At 37.0% G+C, this 27490-nt stretch overlaps 1 protein-coding gene across 1 annotated transcript in view; it reads right to left on the minus strand.

The window, feature by feature from the left end:
- GRM7 (glutamate metabotropic receptor 7) overlaps nucleotides 1-22833 on the minus strand; it is a 392637-nt gene extending 369804 nt beyond the window's left edge. Inside the window, exons 1-3 of the mRNA XM_064592455.1 lie at nucleotides 22827-22833; nucleotides 22497-22638; nucleotides 16878-17032 (exon numbers count right to left, since the gene is read on the minus strand). Of these exons, the coding sequence (XP_064448525.1) occupies nucleotides 16878-17032; nucleotides 22497-22638; nucleotides 22827-22833 (304 nt within the window). The remainder of the gene's footprint in view (nucleotides 1-16877; nucleotides 17033-22496; nucleotides 22639-22826) is intronic.
- Nucleotides 22834-27490: the final 4657 nt, after the last annotated feature.

The raw sequence follows: 27490 nt of genomic DNA on the forward strand, positions 1-27490 counted from the left end.
TACTACTGCTTTGCTTTCATAGTTAGCCCTGAGTTTAATAGTTTCAAGTGCTTCTGTTCATGCTCAATCCAAATTCATGACACTTTTTAATTCCACAAGGTGCAGCTCTTCAAAGCCTTTAGTGGAGTCTGTGGGCTCCTGTGATGACCCACTGCCCATAAAGAAGGGAAGCCTTAGTCTCAGTCTTGATTTAACTGTCTTCTTCTGGGCAATGTACCAAGTCAATGTTCTCCTACAGGATGAAAACATATAGAAACTGTTTCCCTTTCTTTCTGTTAAGGAAATAAATAGCTATTCTGGAAAGAGAAGAAAAGTCGGTTTTGAACAGCTCAATTTGAAGACAGGGATTTTCAAAGTGTTACAATATTTGTGAATTTCCCCCCTCCTTACTCAATGTATACATTTCTTCCTTTCTTTCAGCTTCTTATTTTAGACTTCACTTCTCCCAGATTCCCTTTCTTGCTTTTCTTTTTTGGTGTCTCCTCTAATAATTTCATTGTTTTCTGTCTTCTACATGAGTAAAATCAAGATGGGTATTTTTAAAAAATGTTTTTGGCCTATTTTACAATTTACAACTGTTTGGAAACTTTGTTATACTTGTGATTTTATCTCTTTATTGTCTCCCCTGGGTGCTTATTCACAGCAGCAGTTCCAGTTCTTTCTGTCTACATTACACACACTCACATACTCAGACACACACTCACGTACTTTTTTCTCCCCCAGTGGATAATCAGAGAACACTAGGGTTTTAGAAGTTCTCACTAATCATTTAATTCTATCCTCTCATTTTCTATATGAGAACACTGAAGTGGCAAAAAAAAACACTTCTGCATGCCTACTCAGCACCTAACTAGTTAGTGGCACAACACAGGAACTGATGTTGATTAGCTCTGTACTCAAATCCATTGTGTATGTATTTAGCAATACAGTTGGTGGTGATTATGGCACACACACACACACACACATACATTTTCTATCTGCCAAGATGTAAGTACAACTGTATGAAACAAATGCCTACAAGTAAATTCATTGTGTTGTTAAGATAGTAAATACCTGCCTTGTTAAGTTTCTCTAAGGCTTTTGTTCTATCTACATGTTATGACATGGTCTCACATACAAAATTAGCTTGATATCCTGGAAGCATAATTATTATTTGTCTTAAATATTTATGCCCTTTTGCCATTTATAATGGCATATCCTTTGAAGATACTCCAAATATCTATGTGACCATACCCGCCTTCCTTTAGGTCTATGGTAATAAACCTGGGGAGAGGTTGCTGGGGATGGTATTTATTGACTATAGATACACTCCTACAATACTGTCCTAAACCTATTTCATCCAGGTTTTTGTAAACACCACTCAAACGTAACAATTTGTCAGAAATCACCAATGAACTCCACTTTGCCAAGCATGACTAAAGAGTAGTATTTTGATGAAGCAGATGACATTCCTCTACTCTTGGTTTCCAAAAAACCATAGTCATGTTATTTTTATCCTAGCTCACTGGCCAATCTAGTTTCTCCTCTTCCCAGCCTCTTAATGCTAGAATGTTCCAGCAATCACTATTTGGTACCTTATGATTCTCTAAAATACTTCAAGTGCCATCTATATTTTAATGAGTCCAGGAAATTAAGAGGTTTCCAGAAGTCTCTCTTAAAATTCAGATTCCTATAATGAATTGCTCATTTCATATCTCTACTTGGATGTCTAAGTATCTCTAATTCAGCACACCCAAAATTGATATTGTTTAATTTTGTTTCCCTAAAACCTGCTCTACTAGCAGTTTTTCCCATCTGAGCTGATGACAATTCCATCCCTCTTGCTGCTCAAGTAAAGAACTTAGCAATCACTCTTGACTTATCTTTCCTTCCTATCCAAAATCCTATTGGTTTCACTTTCAAATTATATTTTAAATCAAAACACTTCTTACTCTCACTGCTACTCCCCTGGTTCACCTACTATTATCTCTCATTTAGTCTACTGTAAGAGCATCATAACCATACTTTTAGACTTTATCCTTATTTCTCTATGTTCTATATTCAACATAACAGTATTATCCTTTTAATATGCATGACATATCATGTTATTCCTGTGCTTAAAACCTGCAAAGGTCTTCTACATTATTCATAATAAATGGCAAAATCTTTACAATGGCCTGCAAGATCCTATATGATCTGAGCCTCCCATTATCTCTTGACTTCATCTCCTTCTTTCTCACCCTGTTCCAGGCTCATCACATTCCTTGCTCCTTACATACACCAGGCATGCTCCTGCCCCAGGACAAATGCACTGTTCTCTATAGGCAGCTATAAACTCTTGTCCCTCCAAAGAAATATCCGAAACAAGCAGAAACTGTCAAAACCAAGTCAGAACTCTGTAAACTAAAAGGTTTACAGCAACCAAGTGAATGTTAAATTAAGAAAAAGGTAACTTGAAAACGGTAGAAAAGCCTTCTGGCTTTTTTATTTGCTTTTGTCCCACCCACTCCCTGTCTCAATGGCAGTCTTGAAAACCTGAAGACTACAACCTGCATTCTTAGAATGAGACTCTCATTCTTGGTTCTGGGGAGAAAACAGAGCAGACCTTATCAGAAAAATATTGTGGTAGACATGGATGGAGCTAGAGAATACTGTGCTGGGCAAAATGGGTGAGAGAGGGACAAAGACCACGTGATTTCCTTCACATGTGGAATTTGAGAAGCAAGGCAAATGAACACAGGGGGAAAAAGAGGAAAACCAAGAAACAGACTCTTAGCTATAGAGAACAAGCTGATGGTTACTGGAGGGGACATGGATGGTGGAGGATGGATTAAATAGGTGATGGTTATTAAGGAGGGCACTTGCTGTGATAAGCACCCGGTGTTGTATGTAAGTGATGCATTACTAAATTCTACACCTGAAACTAATATTTTAACTAGCTGGAATTTAAATAAAAACTTGGGGGAAGAAACAAAAAATAAAAAAGAAATAAAATGTTTGATAGAATTAAAAAAAAAGAAAAATATCGTGTTTCTTTATTTTAACCTTTATGGGGCCTCCCTGAAGGATTAAAACAACATATTTGTCTCCATTTTGCCTAACTTGGAAATTATTCAAGGTGGAAAAGAGATAAACATTGCTCATAATCATTATAAAGTGAATGGAAAACCCATAGCCACCTGGAGCAAAAGATTATGATTGAAACATATAATAGACAGCCTAAAGCCTGGGAGAAAAATCTGAAAAGAGAGTTTCTTTGGGAAATTAGGACATTCACAAGTGCCTGTGTACACTGGAAAATCTAAAAAACCACACAAAAAATCAGGGCAGGATGGGTGCTCAGGAAAGACCTGAGACCTTAATCTCTCATCCTTGGCTAATCTCTAGGCTCAACAAAGGCAGGAAGTAAAGGCTAAGGCAGAATTGGACATGGCCCAATTAAGCCTAGAAGGAGTGCCCCAGAACAGAGCCAATCCACAAAGACTGGGTAGTACGTCTTATTTGGGTTTGTCAAAATTTATTTGTTGCGGTCCTCACCAGTATATCAAATGTGAATGTATTTGAAAATAAGACCATTACAAATATAATTAGTTAAGATGAGGTCTTTATGGTGAGCCATAATCCAATATGACCCATATCCTTATACAAAGGGAAAATTGGGACAGAGACAGACAGGGAGAACATATGTGAAAATGAAGGCAAGCCAAGGAATGTCAAAGAATCACAGAAAATTATCAGAAACTACACAAGGGGGCATGAAACAGATTTTATTTCATACCTATGAAAAAAAATAACACTGCCAACACCTGGATCTGCCAACACAGCCTCCAGAACTGTAAGACAATAAATTGCTGTTGCTTAAGCTGCCTATTTTGTAGCACTTTGCTATGAGAGCTCTAACAAACTAATTCACCATGAAAAGTATTTTTTGAGGGCTTGTTTGTTTTAGGACCTGGCATTCAAGGAACTCTCTGTCAAAAAAATAGCTGAATATAAGCTAACAGAGCAGGCACTTCATATATGACAAGGAATATAGTCTTTTCATATTTGGAAAAGTCACTAAGCAAAAAACAGCTGCAGCCTTCAATAACCAAGCAAGCAAACAAACAAACAAAAAATAGTAAAGGGTAGGCCATTCAAAGAAAAAAAAAGACAGGAACTCTCCCTTAGGATGCCAAGACATTGAACTTACTAGAAAATCAACTGTCTTAAATATACTCAAAGAGCTAAAGGAAACTGTGGGCAGAGAACTAAAGAAAACCAGGAAAACGATTAATGAACAAAATGAGAGTATCAATGAAGAGACCGAATTTATACCATTTACCATCTGCATTTATTTATTTATTTATTTATTTATTTATTTATTTATTTATTTATTGTGTCTATTAATTATTATCTGTTTCCCTCTGCTAGTGCAAAATCCATGAGTGCAAGGATCATTCTTTTCTGGTTACCAGCACCTAATCTGTGCCTGAAAGATAGTAGAGAATCAAGATTTTTAACTGCCAATAAATGGTCTCTTCACATCCAATTATAGTTCTGTGGTATAAAGAAACATTAATGATTATGTGATGACAGAGAAAACAATTTTGGAGTGGGTAAAAGAAAACAGATGTACATTTATAAAGTAAAAGTTCCTTCATATGATAACTTAGGGAGGAAAGCTGGTAGTGACATAGTTGGGTGAATAGTCTGTAACCCTGAGAATACATTACAGTCAGTTCTCATTTGGGCAAAGATCACGTAACAGTCCTGATTTATTTTAAGGAAATAATCTCTACAGTGTAGAAGGTGCTAATTCAATGAATCTCCCAAATAATATCATCAGTGTAATAGTTGCTTGGCCTAAAAAATATTTATTAATATGCTTTCACATTCTGCTTTTTTAATCAAAATTAAAATTAAAATTAAGTTATCAATTTCCAAATGGAAGGGTATTTGTTTGCAATATTAATTCTACCTCTGTTCCACATTCTACAATTTTGTTGTCAATCAGTGATCAGAAGCTTAGTTTCATTTTTCCTTCAAGGGCAATTCTTGCATGGATATTTTCATATAATTTATAATTGTTACAAAAAAGGCTTATGAAATGACTTCACTGGGCACCTGGGTGGCTTAGTCAGTTAAGCATCTGCCCCTTTGGCTCAGGTCATGATCCCAGGGTCCTAGGATCAAGCCCCATGTAGGGCTCCCTGCTTGGTGGGGAGCCTGCTTCTCCCTCTCCTCCCTGCTTGTGCTCCCTCTCACTATCTGTCTGTGTCTCTCTCAAATAAACAATAAATAAAATCTTAAAAAAAGAGAAAAAATCTATTCAAAAGAAATGGCTTCACTTCATAATAAAATTTAAGATAATAATATTAACTGTAGTGAAACATATAGGCATATACAGTGAAAGTAACAATCTTTCTTGAGGCTATCTGAACTTTCACTCTATAGTAATACGATTTGCCCTATAGACATATATATATGTCTATATAATATATATATATATTAAAGACATATCTACAAAAAACCTACAGCTGACATCATATTTAATGTTGAAAAACTCAAAGCTTTCTCACAAAGATCAGGTACAAAGCAAAGGTCACACCTCACACTACTCCTTGCTAAAGCAATTAGGCAAGAAAAGGAAATAAAAGTTCTATAGATTTGGAAGAAAGGCATAAAACTGTCCTTATTTACAGATGACATAATCATCTATGTAGAAAACTAAAAAGAATCAACAACAACCAACACAACAAAAAACTCCTGGAACTATTAAGCAATTATCAGAAATTTGCAGGATAAAAGGTTAGTATATAGAAATCAATTGCTTCCCTATATAACAATAATGAACAAGTGAAATCTGAAATTAAAAACAGTAACATTTATATTAGCACCTCAAAAAAGAAATAATTAGGTATTTCTCTATTAAATAGGTATAAGTTCTTTATGAGGAAAACTATAAAACTCTGAAGGATGAAATCAAAGATCTACAAAAATGGAGCTATTCCATGTTCATAGATATGAAGATATAACATTATCAAGATGCCAGTTCTTCATAACTTTATCTACAGATATGCAATCCCAATGCAATGCAACCCCAATAAAAATCTGAGCAAGTTATTTTATGGATACTGACAAACTGATTCTAAAATTGACATGAAGAGGCAAAAGACCCAGAGTACCTGACACAATATTGAAGGAGAAGAACAAAATTGGAGGACTGACTCTCCCCAACTTTAAGAGTCACTATCAACCTATAGTAACTGATATAATATGGAATCTGTAAAATAAATAGACAAAAAGTTCAATGGAACAGAATAGAGAGCCCAGAAATAGTCATTCATAAATATAATCAACTAATCTTTGACAAAAGAGCAAAGGCAACACAATGAAGCAAAGATAGTCTCTTCAACAAATGGTACTAGAACAACTGGACATCTACATTCAAACAAAATCACATCTAGATATAAACTTACACCCTTCACAAAAATTAACTCAAAAATGGATAATAGACCTAAATGTAAAACACAAAATTACAAAGCTCTTAGAAGATAACATAGGAAAAAATCTAGATGCCCTTGGGTGTGTTGATGACTTTTAAGATACAACATGAAGGTAACAATCCATGAAAGAAAAAAACTGATAAGCTGCACTTCATTAAAAACAAACAAACAAACAAAAAACCTTCTGCTCTACAAAAGATAATATCAAGAGAATTAGAAGATAAGCCACAGATGGAGAGAAAATATCTGCAAAGACACATGGGATACAAGGCTCTTACTGAGAGTAGAGAGGAACACTTAAAACTCAATTTAAAAAACAAAACAAAACCCGATTTGAAAAATGGGCCAAAAACCTTAACAGACCTTTCACCAAATAAAATATATACAGATGGCAAATAAGTGCATGAAAAGATGCTCCATATCATATATCATCAGGGAAATGAAAATTAAAATAACAATGGGACACCACTATTTGAAGAGCCAAACTCTCGAACACTGATAACACCAAATGCTGGGAGGGATGCAGAACAACGGAACACTCACTTATTGCTGGAGGGAATGTAAAATGGTATAGCCACTTTGGGAGATAGTTCAGCAGTTTCTTACAAAACAACATAGTCTTACCATACATTCCAACAATTGTGCTTCTTGGTATTTACTCAAAGTGGTGGGAAATATGTCCACACAAAATCCTGCACATGGATATTTACTGCAGCTTTATTTGTAATTGCCAAAACTTAGAAGCAGCCAAGATGTTCTTCAGCAGTTGAATGGATACATAAACTGTGGCACATCCAGACAACGAAGTATTAGTCAGCACTAAAGAGAAATGAACTACCAACCATGAAAAGACATGGAGGAACCTTAAATACATATTATTAAGTTAAAGAAGCCAATCTAAAAAGGCTACTAAGTGTTAGGATCACAGTGATAAGACACTCTAGAAAAGGCAAAACTATGGAGACAATAAAAGATCTGTGGTAGCTTGTGTGTGTGGTAGGGGGATTAATAGGTAGAGCCTAGAGTATATTAAGGGCAGTAAAAATACTCTGTATGATATTATTATGATAAATATGTATCATTACCCATTTTTCCAAACCCATAGATTATATGACACTAAAGGTGAAGCCTAAGGTAAATGATGGACTTTGAGTGGCTATTCTGGGTCAATGTAGAAGTGAGTGATATTGATAATGGGGAAGGCTATGCATGTGTGGGGGCAGGGGTATGTGGGCAATCTCTGTACCTCCCTCTCAATTTTGCTGTAAACCTAAAACTGTTCTAAAAACATATAGTATTTTTAAAAAACATTAATTTGTAAAATCCATTCATTCATCAAATATTTTATAAGAGATGAGATTATTTTACAGGCCTTTTTCAAGTGCTAGGTATACATAGTGAGTAAGACAGATGAATGATTCAGGGTACCTCAAGGCTGCACATAACAAAATATCTAGCTCAACAGTGGCTTAAAGATATGGGGCGATTTTTCTCCCATGAAAGGAAATCCTCAAGATAAATAATTCCAGGATAGTTTCAACCACTTAAACAAGTCATTACAGACCCAGGTTTTTCCATCTGTCTTCTGTGCTTTCCTTTGTTGTGTTTGCTTCCCCTCATTAAGAGGACTGCCATCACTCCAAGTATCCTGTCCTCACAAGATAACATGACAAACACAAGAAGAGAAGAAGGCAGGGGTTTTTCTCCTCATGGGAGGGGTGACCACATACTCTGCTTTGCCTGGGAAAATTACAGTTTATGCCCTCTTTTACTTCTAATTTGTCCTGGATTGGATAAGTTGGATCGTTGCTGTAGTAACATGCCCTTTTTTTTTTCCCCAAGAGAGGAAAATATTTCTGAGAGGTTCCTTCAGAAAATGTTTTCATGGGTCTCAATGGTAGGATTAGGTCACCTGCTCATCCCCTAACTGCAGGGGGAGTTAGATAAGTGAGCATTTGGCATTTTAAACTTCATAGCATGAGGAGGATGAAAGAAAGAACTGCTGTGTGAACAGTCAAGAGCATTGGTCACAAATGACAAATCTGCATTCTCAGAGGTAACTGGGATTTCCCCAAGCCTCACAGCCTAGAAGGAATAAATGGAGTCATATTATCTATGCCCTCACAAGCCCCACCGACACCTTCCCATGTGGTTCATGCACAAAGTCTATTCAAGGGTGTCACATACATCTTCATGAACAAGTCCGCCAAGTATCTGACTATTTGCTAGGAATCACTTTTATCGTCTGGATATCTTCTGGGTTCAGTGGAACTTCCAGGGCTCTGCCAAGCACCATATTTTCCACTGACACCAGGATCCCCTGCTTTGCATTGCTACCAAAGCAGTACTTGTGGTGTCAAAGTTATTCAGAGGTCTGGGGCAAAGTAGCAGAGAATGCTATTCTAGTCATATGTTGCACTCTTGTTAGGACATTCTACAGTATTATTATGAGTGTCCTAATAGCTGACAGTTTTTAGTCAAATGGAACTCGAGATAGACACAAATTAGTTTCATCAGTATTCAGCTTTCCTTTAGCTCCATGCAGAATTTCCCCTGAAGAGAAAATTTGCTTTGACTTGCTTTGGCCAATGAAATTGAGGTAGAAATAATGTGCATCCCTTCCAAATAAAAGCGTTTAAGAATAGTTTGTGAATATGCCACTCTCTTTTTGGCAATGCTGCATGGAATGTGTTGATATGGATGTGCCATAAGATAGAAACAGCCTAGAAGGCTGAACAAGTACCTTGAGGCCAACGGCCCTGGAATGTCTCCCAAAGTCAGAGCAGATTTCACATGGGTGAGCAGTATTTGTTTGTTGTGTTAGTCATTGAGAGTTTATTTGTTACCACAGTGGGAGATCTATTTTTTTTGTATAGTCTGCCTGTTCCCTATGGAAATCATGTATGAATTCAATGAGTTCTGGCCTGGGAAGAGGAAATTTGTCTCTTTCTCCTGACAACTAAGACTTTCTTACTGGGTTAGACTCATTTTGTCATTCTTCCTTTAGAAGGGATTCTCTCTCAAGGGTCTCTGAATTCTGAAACAGATTTCTGGAGGGTGATCTGATAGTTCATCTGTATTTCCCAGAAATATCCAAAGCCACACTTAGATTTCAGTTAGCGTTCTCCTGATATACACAGAGAATAACTGACCATGTGTGAAGATGCTTCACAAGCAGAAGAGCCACTGTATGCCTGAGAGGAGGAGATTAGGAACAAGGGAAGGAAAACACCATGGGGTTGATGAGACCAATGGTCTCATAAGAGAAGAATGTACAGATTTCATGGGAGAGGGATAAAGAAGGGGAGAAAAGGCAGACAGGGACATCCAAGTGAGGTAAATAGCACTTGGAAAGGATGTAACTCAGAGCAGATATAACATCTAACAAAAGGCCTAGCAGAAGGCTGTCCTAATACACAATCATGTTTGTTAAGTCATTTGAGATGTTAAGTTACAGAAACCCATTCTGAAGGATCTTATACAAATAACAGGGCTCTGTAGTTTATGAACATAAGAAGTCCTGATCCAGACTTGGAGCCAGGGGTATGATATGAACTCTGTGCCCTATCTCAGAGCCAAAGGTTAGAATCAGTGTCACCTGAGTCACATGCACTGACAGAAGAGTGTGGGAGTCCCTAGGTGAGAATGGGGGAGCTGTAATGAGAAGATAGAGTGGATGCAGGATATGCAGAAATAATAGATAATCACTCCCACAATGTTCCTCCTAGAAGGAAACTTTGGGGTGCTATAGTTTCATTTACAGGTGAAAACCTTAAATCCTAGAGAAGGAAAGCCCAAATTAAAGTACATTGGAAACTTTATCATTAAATATAATTAGGATGCAAGATTGGTCAGTTAGTCAAAAATCTCTATCTTAGTAATAAATCATTAAAAATACATAAATATATTAAATGTTGTAACTCAAAATCCATCCAACCATACATGCACACACACACACACACAAACACACACTCACTTGTCAATCTTCTGATGTGAGATCAAGATATTTTTTGTGAATATGCATCATGCAATTGGCCTCCCTGTCATAATCTTGAAAGGAGAATCAACTGTAATAAAATTCAATATTGTGGTCTTTATTTATTTTTTTCAAGATTTTATTTATTTATTTATTTTAACAGAGAGAGAGAGAACACAAGCAGGGGGAGCAGGCAGAGGGAGAGGGAGAAGCAGACTCTCTGCTGAGCAAGGAGCCCAATGCAGGGCTCAATCCCAGGACCCTGGGATGATGACTTGAGCTGAAGACAGATGCTTAACCAACTGAGCCACCCAGGTGCCCCAGTATTGTGGTCTTTAAAATGAAATAAAATATTAAAGATAATTGCACAGTAATTAAGTGTAGTATGTTTCTATTGTTTATGATTTCCCTCCAAAATCCCCACCAAATTTAGCCCACAACTAACAGTGACAAACTTATCAAATCTTTCCATAGAATTTGAATGTATCTTCTTTGAAACTGCATCTCTCTCTCTTATTCTCTCTGCACTTAATTCTCGGTTTATACAATTTTAATTACACAAAATAATTATGGTAACACGTATCACTGCAGTAAATACATTTAGAATCACAACTAGCTAGTTCTTCATAGCCAAAAATTCAACCAGTGGGACATACTAGAGATCCAACTCTTAGCTGTGAGTGTTCAGGGTACTGGGGGCAGGAGACAGCATATCATGCAAACAGACTGGATATTTTCTTGTTGGTTTCCATATTCGCTGGGTAGGAAATGATGGGTGGCCAGTTAAGTGAAGCCCGTTAGGAAAGCACTGATCCTAGGAGACGGGAGACAGCATGGCTCAAAACCTGGGCCTTTATACACATAAAGCAAATTGTTCTCAGCTCTCCATAGTTATTTACATTGCAGATGTTTCTGTTTACATTTCTTACCACTTGCTCAAGGCCAACAATCTCTAGTTTAAACAACACAAGATGAAAAATAAGATGGTGTTTTTCTTCACACACCTATTCTTCTCAACCCTGTGACCTGCCTGCCCTCTCTCTTTTGGTCTGTTCTATCAGTAGAAACAGTACAGCCCAGAAAGGAAGTTTCCACTGGGATGTCCAAGAGAAACAGAGGCAGCCTTATCTGTGCTTCCTGCTCTCTGAGGAGTCAGAGCTGAAGCTTCCCTTGTATATTTAGAACATCCTAACAAGTCACCAAATTGAGCCATGGTGCCGGTCCTGCCCAGAAAGTCTCTCCAACCTTGAAAACAAAGGTAAGAAGACCAAGAAGGCAAGAGGTGCTCCGAAGGCAAGCGAAAAGAAAAGTGTGCAAACCCACTTTGAAATTCCTGGAGTGATCCTGAATGAGATCCTGGTCGTTCCTGAAGGTGGCCTTTCTACTAAATGTCTTAGAATACAAAGTCAAAGAGAAACCATTTTGGACGTATTTTTCCCTGTCCTGAGAAAACTTCAAATTCCCACAAAAATGCAGTAGTTTGCATATTCAGATATTATAGATAGTTTCAGATAGAAGAGACAAAAAGACAAATTTAGCTTTTTAAAAATTTACTATGTGCCAGATCCTCCAGTAAACGCTAAGGGAGTAGAAGAAAAGATGGCTAATCTCAGGGAACCCATGGACTGTAGGCACTGCCCTCAAGGTTCAGATTCTAGTTCTAAGTGCTACAGGTGAGCAAGGTGTGTTTGGTCCTTGCTGTAAAGGTGGTATGTGGCACATTCTGGACTTGGGGAGCAATGAGCTTGATTTTGCAGGGTAGACTAACTCTGGGAAAAGCAGGTAGTCTTTTGAAAAGATTAATGATTTGATCTATCTCGAAGAAAAAAAATATTTTCCAGATCAGTAAGGAATAGGGATATGGGAAATCTTGGTGAATTTTAACCAGTGAAAGAATCGGATATAAATAGGAGCCAGGAATCTACAGTAGGCTAGAGAGTCTCGAGCCACTGGCCTGCACCCACATCCTCCCAATCTTTGTTTTGACCTGTATTGTGTCCTGATCTCTCTTCTTCCTTTGTATCTCCATAATTTACAAGCTAGTCTTTCAGGGGAAAAATATGGAAATTATTCTAATATGATAGTTTCTTGTTTATATTTTTCTTCATCATCACTTATCACCTCTAAATTAAGTAGGCAACTCCATGAGAGCAGGGAGGGACCTGGTCTAGACTGTCACTTGCTACATCTCACTATTTAGGTTGGTCCCTGATACCCTGCTAGAGTTTATAAGCTATTTGTTAAAGATTCAATAAAGAAATTGTCATGACACTGAACAGGCAATCCTCCCACTGCTCTCTTATTACAAAGGTGATAGCTCTAAAAGGCAGATGAGTTACTCACAAATAGCCCTGTGGCTTAAGGCAATGCTTTCTTTCTTGCATTTTCTCCCATTCCCCTAACAAAACCTTTTGATATGTGTGGAACATTCCAGGTACTCAAGGAAGGCTAAAGTAGGACACATCTAAATTGGAGCCAGAAATATTTTAGTTCAGCTCTTCATAGCTTTGATCTCTGGTGTTAGGAAAAATAAAGAATTCATTTTAATCTTGAATTACAAAAGCATGAAATAACCAACTTTTTTATTGCCAGGTCCAGAGCACTTTTTGTCTCTCCTACATAGACTGCAGATTTAATTCAGGAACCAAGCTGTTCTACAGCCCCATTTGAAAACATCACCAATAGTCAGAGCCATTTTAGTTAGCTTTGAAAATCCACCCTTCTTTACGCTAGCTCCTAATGTTAATGATGATGGCAGAGAGGGAAAGACGCTGGTCCATGATCCCTGTTGACCATAATTAGAGAATGCCTCGGACAGCCTATTCTCAGAGAAGCAGAGCGCTTTGTAGGGCAAAGAGTTGAACGCAACGTGGACATGTTTTGCTCTGAGGACTTGGTGGGGGCTAGAGAAGATGACAGAGAATCCTAGTTAATGGGGCAACAGAAGAGAGGAACATGCCAGGGATCCCTTGGCTCATCAGACAATTCAGACAAACTGAAAATTACAGAAGTGTTTTGGCTCAGGAGCTGGAGGAGAGCTGCCAAGTTGTGGAGACATTCTCCAGATATCCTGCGAACGCCGAGCAGCCATCGGGGCCACAGCTGACCTTTCCCGAGCACAATTCCTATCATCACCCAATTGAAAGGGGGAAGAACAACACACTTGGCTAGCAAACACGGAGGCCCTTTATTCTATAAATGGAGAATAAATACAGATAAAAGATAAAAGAAGATGAGCACTACTTTCACAGAGGCCATGTGCTTGCTAGCAATTTGGCCTAAAGCAATTTATTGTTAATTATTTATGCAGATAGAGAAAAGACCAGCCAAAACTTCAGATCTTTGCTGAACATGTTCAAAATATAAATCTAAAGAAAAGAAACATGCTGATTAGTGCCTGGCTTTTTCCTGTTTACATTTGTACATACAGCATTATAAAACACAAAGATACAGGGATATAGCAGTGTTATAAATATTTGGAGGGTGTTCTACAGCAGTAGTAATCAATATGGAACATTCATCAGAAGGAAAGAAAAATTAGACAGGAAAGGAAAACTTATTTGCCGATACGGAATGTGCTCAATTTTTAGTTTCATTTGTGGTATTTCATAGCTTGGTTCAGAAACCTTACTGCAAGTGAATGCATTTCGTTTTTCACTTCCTCAGGAGTGTGTCACTGTAAATGCACAGCCACAATCTTGCTGTTTCATCTGCTAGGTGAACAAATCTACGCTGTTCTTTGTAGCAATGCACATAGACAATATGGTTAGACAGAAGCTACACACACTGGCTACCAAAAAATCCTCATTTCTATCTGGTGAGGGATGGAGAGTTTTATATAAAGAGTTGCTGCTCCATCACATTCCAATGTTTCTGTTGTTAACAATATTTATCTTTCATTTCATTGTTTGGGACATTCCATATATAGAGAATTTTTTTTTGCAAGATTTAGGATGCTGTTTTGTGTCTGATTTAAGAACTCTGTGTATCAAAAACGAAAGAAAGAAAGAAAGAAAGAAAGAAAGAAAGAAAGAAAGAAAGAAAGAAAGAAGAAAGAAAAGAAAAGAAAGAAAAGAAAAGAAAGAAAGAAAGAAACAAAAAGAAAAAAAAAGAAAGAAAAAGAATTCTGTGCATCCCTAAATACATAAATACATAGCAGGAAAGTTTTATTTCAAGAATTTATAAAAAACTTCAAGATACTTAGAAATTTCCATAAATATCATGAAACTGGAGCTGGTAACCATGGAGTATGGGCATCCATGTCTATGTGGCATCTATAGCTGAGGAAGAAAGGATCTCAGTCCTTTCTTGCTTGCTTTGGCTCTCACCCAACTCCTACACTTCACCTCTCCATAAAGTCACCTGAGTGAACTTTCTAACCCCTTTTGATCACATTTCACTTTTCAGATGCTGCCCAAACTTTCAGAATAAAGAACACGTTCCTTAGTGTAATTTCAAGACCCTTCATAATCCAACTCAGGCCCATTTGTCTACCATATTTTGTGCCAGGACCTCAGGTAGTCTATGATTCCTCCAACCAGTCCAGCATCCAACCATTTAAAAATCTGTTTGAGTGCCTGCCATATGCAGGCCAAGTTCTAGGTGCTGGGGGCACAATGCAGGGGATGCATAAGAGATCTGCTTCCAGACAGAGACAAGTAAAGAGGTGCTACAATGGTAGGGATCGTGTAGGATGCTGCCGAAGCAATAGAAAGGGCTTCTAACTCAAACTTGGCTGGGGTGGAATAGTCACATGTAGCTTCCAAGGAAAATTAACATCTGAGCAGAGACCTAAAGGATAGAAAGGAGTCAATCGGGCCAATGGTGTAATGACTGGAATTCTGGGGGAGAATAGAGTTCTCCCAATGTGCTATAAATGGGAACATTTTTAAAGACATATAAGAATTTCAGAACCATAATGCAGGACTGTTCTGCAGAATGAATTATTTACTGTTACCCTAGTGTGTCCTTCACTCTTCTCTTCCCGTCCCCTGGGTTGGTAGTACAAGATGTTCTTCTCATCATCTGCCTGATGAACTTCAAGTCATGATTTTACCTCCTCTCAGGAGTATCCCCCAACCACACCCTCACCACCTGAGATAAACTTCTGCAGTCTTTCCTTTGTGCCCTGTGGTATCTAGTCCATACTGTGCTTACACCGTATCTCATTTGACCTAGTCCTTGGCTATTTTTGACACCTCCTCTCAGCTCTGTATGCTTTGAAGGTAAGAATTTTGTCCTTACCTTGTTTTTTCAACTTTTAGAACAGAGCAAGACACACAGTGGATACTCAAAATTTTGAGTAAAAAGGATTGGAGATAGTTAAAATGTTGTCTTATTTCTGCAACCCATCTGCAAATGCACTGGTCTGTGTTGTAAGATAAGCAATCTTCTCAGGACACGTACTGGGGAATGAAATGAATTCAAAGACTCCCAAGAAACACATGGGTGACTCATGGGATCTTTATCTCCCCCAGATAACATAGAAAGGCAACAGTGACAGAACCACAACCTGGCTTGTTCAAAAAGGTCTCCACAGACCATGCAGCCTTCTGGGGGAAAATAATTAATTATATTGGAGTGGAGACAGAATGGAAAGACATGCAAATATTTGATCCCCTTTTGAGTGAGAGGATAGAGGCTTTTTTAATGTGCAAAGCAAGCATGTTTTAGGGAATCTTTGGAGACCTGCCCCATCAGAAAAGAAACACAAAGGAGGATACCAGCGGAGGAGTTCCTTTTCTTTACAGTATCTTCTTTTAGAAATAACTTTTCTTTTCAAATTAAAGAACGTAAATTGTAATCAGCAACTTTCGTTATATCAGAAAGATGCCAATAAAAGCCCTCTCTTCCTTCTTCCTCTAAAAGAATCTTTGAAGCAGCAAGGGAGGCAAAGGACAAGAAAGGGGGCAGTGATTTAGGAAGGTAAGATAAAGAGAAAGAGAGCAAGAACAAAAGAGACCCAAGAAGGCAAGGTAGTGTTGGTACCCAAGAGAGGTGGTGTGTTGCGCCATCGTGGGGGCTGGAAGAAACCCCACAAGGTAAGGAGGGCAAGAAGCCCTGTAGTTATTCTGCTATAGAAGTAATGGATAAATTGCAAAGGGAAAATATTCTCTCAGAAAATGCAGTTCACTTAAGTACACTTGGATTGTGTTATTATTTCACTTATTAATGGTAATGCTCTTCTCTAGGAAAGCTCTGGTGAAAAAAATATGCTAATTATCATGAAAATACATGATCTCTTCAAAAGAGGAATATCAACTAAAAGAACAGACCAGATATATGGCCAAATTTGCATTTCATGGCTACACGTTTGAAATTATACTGCACAAATTACATAAAAACACCAAACCCTCAAAGAGATCCATGATTTAGCCATCCTGCACAGCACAAACCACTCTCTCAGTGTATTTTACAACTGATAAAACCCCTACCTTCTACAGTTGCTCGCTTGGGCTGAATAGTGATGGCTCCTTCTGCAATATCTTCATGCTGGTGCAGTGGGTTGATTTTGGATCCCCAGCTATCTGATCCTACCCAAAGAAAATGGCCCACTTGGTCAGCTCTTTTGGCTGCTGCAAGGATTTGCCTGTGAAAAAGAACATGAAAAGTTATATTAATGTTAAGAAGTAGCTGCTGAACATATACATATTAGGAATGAAGCAGAAGGAAAGCAAGATACCAGTTCTCAGAAAGTAAGTAATCAATGGCAAAAAAAAAAAAAAAAAAAAAAAAAAAAGTTATGTGACAGGATCTATACCCTGCATATATAAAGAGATTTTATAAACCACTAAGAAAAACTATCAAAGCAGCTTGAGGAAAATTGGCAAGAAACATCAAAAGTCAAAAGAAAAAAGGAGAAATATAAATAACCAGTAAGCTGGAGATACATATTCATACAGATTAGAAAGGAGGAAAATATAAATTAGGGGAAGATATCACATTTGCTTTTCATGTTGGCCAAAAGATTTGTTTTGTTTTGGTTTGGTTTGTGAGTTTGGTTGTGGGGCAAGAGAAATGAATGCTCCCATTCACTGCTGGTGGTATGTATAATTTCTGGAAAGCAACACGTCAATCTAAATTAAGGGTCTAGAATTATTAAAATGAACAAGTATGTTATACTTGAAAATTTTATAGCCCATGTTCATAAATAACAAGAGCACCAAGGCAAGTAAAACAAAAGGAAAACTAATCATTCATAGTAAAGTTATTAAAATATATTTTTGAAATAAGAGGTAGATAATAGGTAACTGCATTTGTAGAACAGAGGAAGCTACAACTAAAGCTCTTTTGGTGGGTTATAGAAACAAAGCTCTTTGTTTCTCAAGACTTGGAGGTACTAAGTATCACATAGGTACATGGCCAGATAAAGGAGAATTGGTTGAAAGGTTGTATATATAAAAAGCAAAACCTCAGGTTTCCTTCTTTTTCTTCCAGGCAGAAAATGGAATGGCAATTTACTAATAAAATTTTAAGTAATAGGTTCTGATATTGTAAACATCCAAAAACCAGAAGGTTATGAGTGAGAGATGGTGAGTTAAACATGAGGGGGAGGAAGGTAAGTTAAATTTACCACTAAGTATTGAAATGGTAAGACCCTCTAGGAAATCTACACTTCTGCTGACAGAATGCTAGAAGCTAAGGGAGTGCCACCCCAGGTAGACAATAGCTTTTCTGGAAAAACCTGGACCACCCTAGAAAAGAATTGCATATACTGACATAGAGAGACCCTCTAATGGAATGGAAATTTGGATGTCTGATCAGTCCACCAAAGGTCTGAAGTCTGAAGGGACAGGACAGGACACCGCTCCTTGCATCAAAGTGTTTTCAGTCATATTTTAATTTTTTTAATATGTGCATTTATTATTTTAATAAAATAAATGCAATCAATTATTTGTACCCTTGACCTAGAGATACAATTTCTACTAATCAATCCAAAGGAAATGACCAAATACGCTGTCAAAAACATACGCTCATTACTGCAGACAACCTCAATTCAGAGCAGCAGGAATCTGTCTGAACAAATGACAGTGAGGATGGATTGGAAAGCAATCAGAATATACTGAGTTAGATTTCCACAAGTGCTCGTTAAAAAGAAAAATCAATTAAAAAAACTGCAAAAGATTATTCAACTTGTATATAAGAAGAGCTGCCTAGATGTTGCTTGTACGTGTGTATATACACACAGGTAGGAGTATAGGGCCATCTGAGAGCACACAAAAATAATGATAATACACAACGTATTGCTAACCTAATAATCCACCTAGAAGGCACTGCAGAGACTGAAGAGGTTACAAAGGTGGGCAGAAGCCAAATAAAACAGGGGAGAAAAGACAAAACTACATAAATCCAAAAAGTAGATGTTCACTTTAATATAAATGGAAAAGTGTGGGTTTATGGACTATGATAAATAAGATTAAACCATTTAAAAATACTTATGGCATCAAAAGTGACATGCGAATTACAAAAAGTGGAAGATAAAAAGCAGGAGATTCCTTTGGGGAAATCTATGAATGTCTGGAAAAAAATGCTGGCAAACATTAACCCAGAATTTTATGTTATCTCTGAGTATGGGGATTGCAAATTTTATAGGAAATTATTTAGCCTTTATTTTTTCTAGATAACCAGGGGACAAAGTAAACTTAACGGCTCCTTTCAATAAAGAATAGCAACAAAAAAAAACCTTTTCCCATTTCCAGTGGATATACAGTAGTTATGTATTATTTTTATAATCAGAATAAAGTGTTCCAGAAAAAGGATCCACTCTTGTCTAAAATCCAAATTATTAGTATCCATGACTTACTTTGCATTTATTTTAGCTTTAAAATCTAGATATTACTGTCTCCTCACTGCCATTCTCTGACAAAGTATTTGAAGTTAATGTTCTAAGAAATCTCAAAATTTCCCATTTACAGTGTAAATCTTCTGAAAAAAGAAATAACATAACATCGTGAGTTAACAATACTTTTCAGACATTGGTGTATTTAAGATCATGTTTTGGAAGAAACTCACATATGCACTTAAATTTTATGACTGTGCGCAAGAACTAGTTCTGCTATCACTGCTATGAATCACAGCATACAACAATATTCAGCACACAAACAAACCCCAAAGCAAAAGAATGAGCATGGTTATTGAGCAGATTGCATGCATTTCTACATCCCAAATTAAAACCTGACATTACCTACATATTATAATGAATTAGTCACCAGAGCTATTGCACTAATTTTTATGTGACATGTACAGTGTATTTAGAAATAAACACAAAGGGGCGCCTGGGTGGCTCAGTCGTTAAGCGTCTGCCTTCGGCTCGGGTCATGATCCCAGGGTCCTGGGATCGAGCCCCACATTGGGCTCCCTGCTCAGCAGGAAGCCTGCTTCTCCCTCTCCCACTTCCCCTGCTTGTGTTCCCTCTCTCGCTGTGTCTCTTTCTGTCCTATAAATAAGTAAATAAAATCTTAAAAAAAAAAAAAAAGAAATAAACACAAAGCCACACCTTATCAAGGTATTAAGCCAAAACAACAAACAAACCCCAAGAGTAATATTATGAAAACAAAATCTTTTAAACAACTATAACACAAACTGTAGAAGAAAAATGCCCTAAGAGCAACACTCGAGAATTTAAAGGAGAGAAATAATACATTTAAGGGGTGACCAGAAACAGTTTCATGGAGAAGTGCATGTTCGAGATAGACTTTGAAAAACAGATAATTTCAATAAGTAGAGAAGGAGAGAAAAAACCACTATGAATAACGGCCATGAGGAAGAGCAATCAGGACTGTGGAGGACCAGAGCCATGTATTCTGGTGTGGAAGTGGGTGAGTGGGGGTGGGGTCTAAATGTCAAATTAGGAACACATTTTAAAGCACTGTGAAATCCAGACAGAGAAGTTGTATTTAAATTCTTATATAGAGTGCATTAGCATACTGACTTTACTCATTCATTTATTCGGCACTGTTCCTTGAGCATTTCTCTGTACTGAACACCGTGATGGGGACTGAGGATACGGAAAGAAGTCAAATGAGGCATCACCTCTGCCCCAGAGATGCTTATGGACTGGCGGAGAATGTGGACACTAATCAAATGATCAAGTGATGTAAAATAACATCAGTGACATCAACTATGAAGAATGTGCCAAAGCTGCATTGTGTAGAGACAGCTTCCCTCAGAAAGCCACACTAGAGATGGCACTGTTAAGAGAAAGCGAGGAAGGAAAAGCCTTACAGGCGCATGCGAGAGAACACACAAAGACCACGGAATGAGGAAACACAAAACGTGAAGTAGCAGGGAGTGAAATAAGATTAGAATGGTAGGACAAGGCTGGAGAACCACAAAAAGAGCTCAGAAAGGATTTTCATCTTACTGATGAGAGAACTGAGGCCTCAGAAGTTGGGAAGCAGGAAGGGGGTGACAGTGGGCAACTTCCCAAAGTGACACAGTGGTCATTAGCAAAACACCTCTTGTAGCTCAATGTCAGGTTTCATTCGCTTTCCATTGAATAGTCCTGCTACCCGTGATCAGGGCTGAATACTGGGAAAATGATGGATGGATCCAGGGGCAGCATTTAGGGTGCACATGGAGGGAAGAGACACAGAACTGCAAGGCTCGTGATGAGGACAGTGCAGTAATCCAAGCACGATGCAATAATGGCCTGGGCCCTTAAACTTTCTCTTAATAAAGGATACCCACCTTCAAATTAAGTGATATATTTTATCTAAGACAAAGACTGAATAATCCCATACAGCTCTTTCACATCAGTGGACATATAAACCAGCACAGCCTCTTTGGAAAACAATAATCATATTGGGACACAGCTTGTCCTGGAAACATCTTTTCCAGGAATTTATGTTAAAAACACAAAAGATAAATATATAAAACAATATAATTGCATATTATTATATAATTGTGTTATATTAATATTATATATCCAACTCTCAAAATATGTTTATATTAATATGATATATTTGTATATTTATATTTGTGTGCACAGATTTGTGGAAAAGGAAGTTTACTACAGTGTTATTTATGATTGCAAAAGTCAGTAATCAAATGTCAACCAATAAGGGAGCATTTAGATAAATGACAGCATGGATGTAAAATGAAATTCTGCACAGCTATTAAAAAGACTGAAGAGATAGGTTCTGACAGTCATAGACATCCATGATAAAATAGCAAGTAAAGGCTAGCGGCGAAGAGAACAAGATGTACACACAGCATGCCACCATTGTGCAAAGAGATGCCGACTGTCTCTAGAAGAATATACAAGAAACAGGTCATTAGGCATTGCATCTAAAGAGGAGACCTTGTTAGCGAAGGGCAGGATGAATGGAACTTTTTTTTTATAACCCAGATTTTTTTAAATAGTTTTAAAAAAGCAGGTGTAATTACTGTTTATTTTAAGTAATAAATATTCTGGAACAAGGTGGTAGTGGGCTGAGAAGAAATCAGGGCACATTTCTGTCTTAGAAACACATTCTGGGCATGTTATGTTCTAGAAACAAAGGTTAACTCTACATGACTTGGCCAAGAATGCAAGAAGTGAGGAAAAATGGGAAGTCAAGATTCCAATTGGATTTTTGACTCCAAGGAGGATCAAGGTAGGAAAAGAGAGGAAGAAATGGCTTAGAGACATACTGGTAGACTGGCTTGGTTTGGAACATACGGAGTCTAAAGCAGTAGCAATACAGCCAGAATTATATGACATGTTTTTTCTTTTACATTAAGAGGAACCATTCTTTGGACAAAAGTCTGTTACATTTGGATATATCTTTAATAAAAGAACCTTTGAAAGGTCTAGTGGTTTTCTCTTTTTACAAGTAATTAAATACATTTATTTTGCTAATAGAGGAGGAAGACATGATGGCAACACACTGCTGCTCCCATGGTTCGCTATAACTACTCGTGTAGGGGAGAAAGCACGGACAGACTTGGCCACTATGTAATTGCAGATTTGCTTCTGTGCTATCTTTTCCCCTTTCTCTGCCAGTATCCTGATCTTTCTGTCTCCTAAAGTTGCAGCATGCATATTAATGAATTTCACCAGTCATCCTTACTTTATATCCTCATCGTTGGCAAAAATCACGACGGCCCTGGAGTTGGGGGTGTCCAGGAGCTGTTTGATAATTCTATCAAAGTCAATGGTTCTGTCTTTGCGCTCTTGGGGGATTCTCACGGACTGCGCAATGCAGAGCCCACCTGTTTAAGAAAAGAAAGCAGAGTGTCAATAAAGTTCCCTCAGAGATACCAAAGGAACCAGGGTGAGTAGCTGGGCAGGAGGGAATTTTGAAGTCTGAGTGCACAGCACTTCCTTGGTGATATTGCTGAATGAGGAAGGCTTAAGACGTCATGCTAAGTCCTGACCTGTTGTTCATAACTTGGTGCACCTTCCATGACATTGCACAGCCTGATTTTCTTAGTACTGCACTTATAAATGGCTAATGATGCCCAGGAACACCAATGATATCGAACCTGGGGAGGTAGATTTAGGTTGACAAACTGGGTGGGGGAAGGTCTTTAAAATGAATGCAATATACCACAAGAAAACTGTAATCAATATACTTCAGTAAAAAATGTACTGAAACACCTAAAACTCAGGTTAATTTCTGTGGCTTTTCTGGTGTTTGCGTTCCCAGGACTTTTTTCACCTTCATATCCATCCCAACTTTTAAAGGTCAGAGCCAATGGAATAATCTAAAAATAAAACAACAACAAGAACACCAATGACTGCAAATTATAGCAACAAACTTTTAGTGACCACATACTATGTGCCCAACCCTCAAATATGTGTTTTATGTATGTTATCCTATATATCCTAAAACTTTAAAAGGTAGTTAATAACATGTATTTTTGTTAGAAGTTAAGGGGATTAAATAGAAAAAATAGATTTGTTGACTCCTGATTTCTCAGAGCTATGATGATATTAATTGTCATTATGAATTTCAAGACAGGGAAACATGCAGCAGTTTACTAGGCAATTGATACACTCCTCACTACCCCACCTCTTGCTTAGTAGTAGTTCCTGGATCTAGTAGTTTATAAAACACACTTTAAGAAAGGCTGGTATAGGTGAAGGCCATCCAATGGGCAGAAGACCTAGAGGCCAAGACAAGAGGATAAACTTGGTTCTTGTGCTGGGGAGATAGCTATTTTCAAGCTTACACCTCGAGCATGGACAGCTGCGTAAATGGTACTAGGCTTCCACAAACAGAAAAATATGAACTCTAATCCGAAGTTGAGCTTCATTACACTTTTGTCGCAATCAGTGTTAGCTCTCTGTAAGTGGCTCTTAATTTTCAGTGTGTATAAAATCACTGATGGTCCTTTTTCAAAATATAGAGTTTCAATAACACTATCAACCAACTTGACCTAATTGACATTTGTAGAACAATCCACAGGACAACAGAACAGTACACATTCTTTTCAAATATAAATGGAACATTCATTAAGCCAGACCATACTCTGGACCATTAAAAAAAAAAAAAGTAACAACAAATTTAAAAGCATAGAAATTGTACAAACTATGTCATCAGGCCTAACAGAATCAAACTAGAAATCAATAACACTTGGAAATTTTGAAAACACACTTCTATATAACCTGTGGGTCAAAGAGGAAGTGTCAAGGGAAATTCTAAAATATTTGAAACTAAAGGAAAATGAAAGTGGAACATACAAAATGTATAGATTATAACTAAAGTGGTGTTTAGCAGGAAATATGTAATCATCAAATGCTTATGTTAGAAAAGAGGAGACAGTCAAAATAGCAACCTAAGCCTCTATTTAAGAAATAAGCGGGAAAGAGAGCTAACTAACCACCCTCCCAAAAAAAGCAGAGAGACATAAGAAAAGAGCAAAAATCAATGAAACTGAAATCAGAAAAAATAAGAGAGAAAAATCAGTAAAATCAAAAGCTGCTTCTTTGAAAAGATTAATAAAATTGATAAATCTCTAGTCAAAACTGACCAAAAAGAAAGAAGTCACAAATTATCATGTCAGGAATAAGAGGGGCTAACCTTACTGATGGATCCTACCGATAGCAAAAGGTAGTAAGGGAACATTACAAATAATTTTATGCCAATAAATTTAGCAACTTAAAGGAAATGGATGAATCTCTTGAAAGACACAAACTATCCAAACTGAGGGCAGAGTAGGTAATATTAATAGTTCCAAATATATAAAAGATACCAAATTCATACACACACACAAATACACACACATACTTCTAAAAAAAAAAAAAAGATCCAAGCTCACATGGTTTCACTGATAAATTCCACCAAACAGTTAAGGAAGAAATAAAACATGATCTTACTGCATCTCTTACTGAAAATCTCTTACTGAAAATAGAAAAGGAGAGAAAATAACTAATTTCATAAGGTTAGTATTACCCTAATACCCAAATCAGATGAAGATGTTATTTAAAAAAGGCCAATATCATTTATGGACATACTTACAAAACTCCTAAAAAATACTAACAAAATAAATCCAGCAATCTATAAGAAATAGTAATACATCATACATAACCAAGTGGATTTCATCCAAGGAATGCAAAGCTGATTTGTTATTTGAAAATCAATCAATATAATTTATATATGTTTAAATTAACAAGAAAAAACATACGATCATCTTAATACATGTGGAAAAAGCACTAAACAAAATTCAATATACATTCATGATAAAAACTAGGATTAGATGAGAACTTTCTAAGCCTAATATAATAGGCATTTACAAAAAGCCTACAACAAGCATCACACTTAATAGTAAGAAATGACAAGGCAATTTTGTCCTCTCTTAAAACTGTTATTCAACATTGTACTGGATGTCCTTGTCAGAAGAATAAGGAACAAAAAAAGAAAAGAAACAATAGACAAACAGTTGGCAAAAGAAAAAATAAAATTGTCTCTATTTGCAGATGACATGATTGTGTAGAATCTTGTAGAATTAAAAGGTGAGTTAAGCAAAGTTTTGGGATATAGACTCAAAATACAAAGGTCAATGATATATCTACACATCAGCAATGAATAACTAGAATTTTAAATTGAAACAATGCCATTAACAATATCACAAAAAATGTGGTGCTTATGTATAAATCTAACAAAATATGAATAGGAGCTATATTCTGAAAACTATAAAATATGGCTGAAAGAAATTTTTAAAAATCATTTAAATAAACTCTCCCCAATTTCATCTACAGATTCAGTGCAATCTCAATCAAAATCTCAGCAAGCTTTTTAAAATATACATCAATAGCTAATTCTAACATTTATACTGAAAATCAAAGGAATGAGAGCAGTCAAAACAATTGAAAAAGAGCAAAAAAATTGGTGAACTTGAACTATGTAAATTCAAGATTTACTATCAATCCCAAGCTGCAGTAATCAAGACACTGTGGGACTGGAAAAAGGATAGACATGTAGATCAATGGAACAGAAAAGAGGTCCGGAAATAGACCAACACAAATATAGTCAACTGATTGTTGGCAAAGGTGCAAAAGGCAATCAGTGGAGAAGGGATAGTCTTTTCAACAAATGATGCTGAAACAAAGGGATATTCATATATAGAAATAATCTTGGCATATACCTCATGCAGCATGTAAAAACTAACTTCAAATGGACTGATAGACCTAAGTCTAAAATATGAAACTGGGGCACCTGGGTGGCTCATTCATTAAGCATTGCCTTCGGCTCAGGTCATGATCCCAGGGTCCTGGGATCGAGCCCCGCCATCGGGCTCCCTGCTCCGTGGGACGCCTGCTTCTCCCTCTCCCACTCTCCCTGCTTGTGTTCCCTCTCTTGCTGTGTCTCTCTCTGTCAAATAAATAAATAAAATCTTAAAAAAAAAATAAAATACAATATGAAACTAAAAACATTTAGAAGGGGACAAAGGGAAATCTGCCCATTGCCCAAAGGGAAATGGTCTTAGGTTTTGCAAAGAGTTTTTGGATATGAGATCAAAAGCCCAAACCATAAAGAAAAAAAAAATTGATAAATCAAATTTTATGCAAGTTTAAAACTTTTGTTCTATGAAAGATAGTATGAAGAAAATGAAAGCACAAGCCAGAGACTGGGAGATAATCATATGCCTAATAAAAGACTTGTATCTACAATTTATAAAGAATCAAAACTCAGCAACAGAAGAAAAGAAAAATTGGGCAAAACATCTGAATAGACATACACAAAAAAATAGATGGCAAATAAGCATAGAAAAAAACCCCACAAATATATACTGCCACAACACCTATTAAAACAGCTTTAAAAAACAGCAATATCAAATTCTGGAGAAGATGCAGAGCAATAGGAATGTTTGTTCATTGCTGGAAGGAATGTACAATGGCAGGGCCACTGTGGAAACCAGTTTGGCATTCCCAAAATGTTAAATACAGAGATAACATAACAAGCAGCAGTCAGTTCCAATCCTACATATTTATCCAGATGAATTGAAAGCTTGTGCTCACAGAAATGTGCACACAAATGTTTATAGCAACTTTATTCATAATCACTAAAACTGGAAACAACTAAGACATCTGTCAACAGGTGAAGAGATAAACAAACTGGTACATGCATACAACTGAATCCTACTCAGCAACAAAAAGGACCTGCTGATTCGTGGATGAACACGAATACATTTTAAAAGCATTTTGTTAAATGAAAGAAGCCCAACCAAAAAGACTACATATTGTATAATTCTGTTCATACGACATTCTAGAGAAAGCAGAACTATAGGGGTGGAAAATAGATCCGTGGATGCCAAGAGTTGAGAAGAAGGGTTGAGTACAAAGGGACCCCACAAGGGAATTTGGGGGTAATGGAAATGTTCCATATGGTCCTGTGGTGGTAGATGAATGACTCCACAAAACCTTAAAAACAACACACCACGATAACTGGACTTACTACATGCAAAATTTAAAAAATCAACCAGGATGTCAGGAGACCCTAGAATGGAATGTGGACTGTGACAAATGAATCTAACTGTATTACTAATGTATGAAGAAATTTTACTGACAGAGATGAATAGAAAATAAGTCGACCTAAGTAACTTTTAAAAATTGTGTTTT

Source organism: Mirounga angustirostris, unplaced genomic scaffold (assembly GCF_029215605.1).
Source record: "Mirounga angustirostris isolate CCGP_5_RB_7025 unplaced genomic scaffold, mMirAng1.0.hap1 SCAF_1, whole genome shotgun sequence".
In the NCBI taxonomy this organism is placed as follows: Eukaryota; Metazoa; Chordata; class Mammalia; order Carnivora; family Phocidae; genus Mirounga; species Mirounga angustirostris.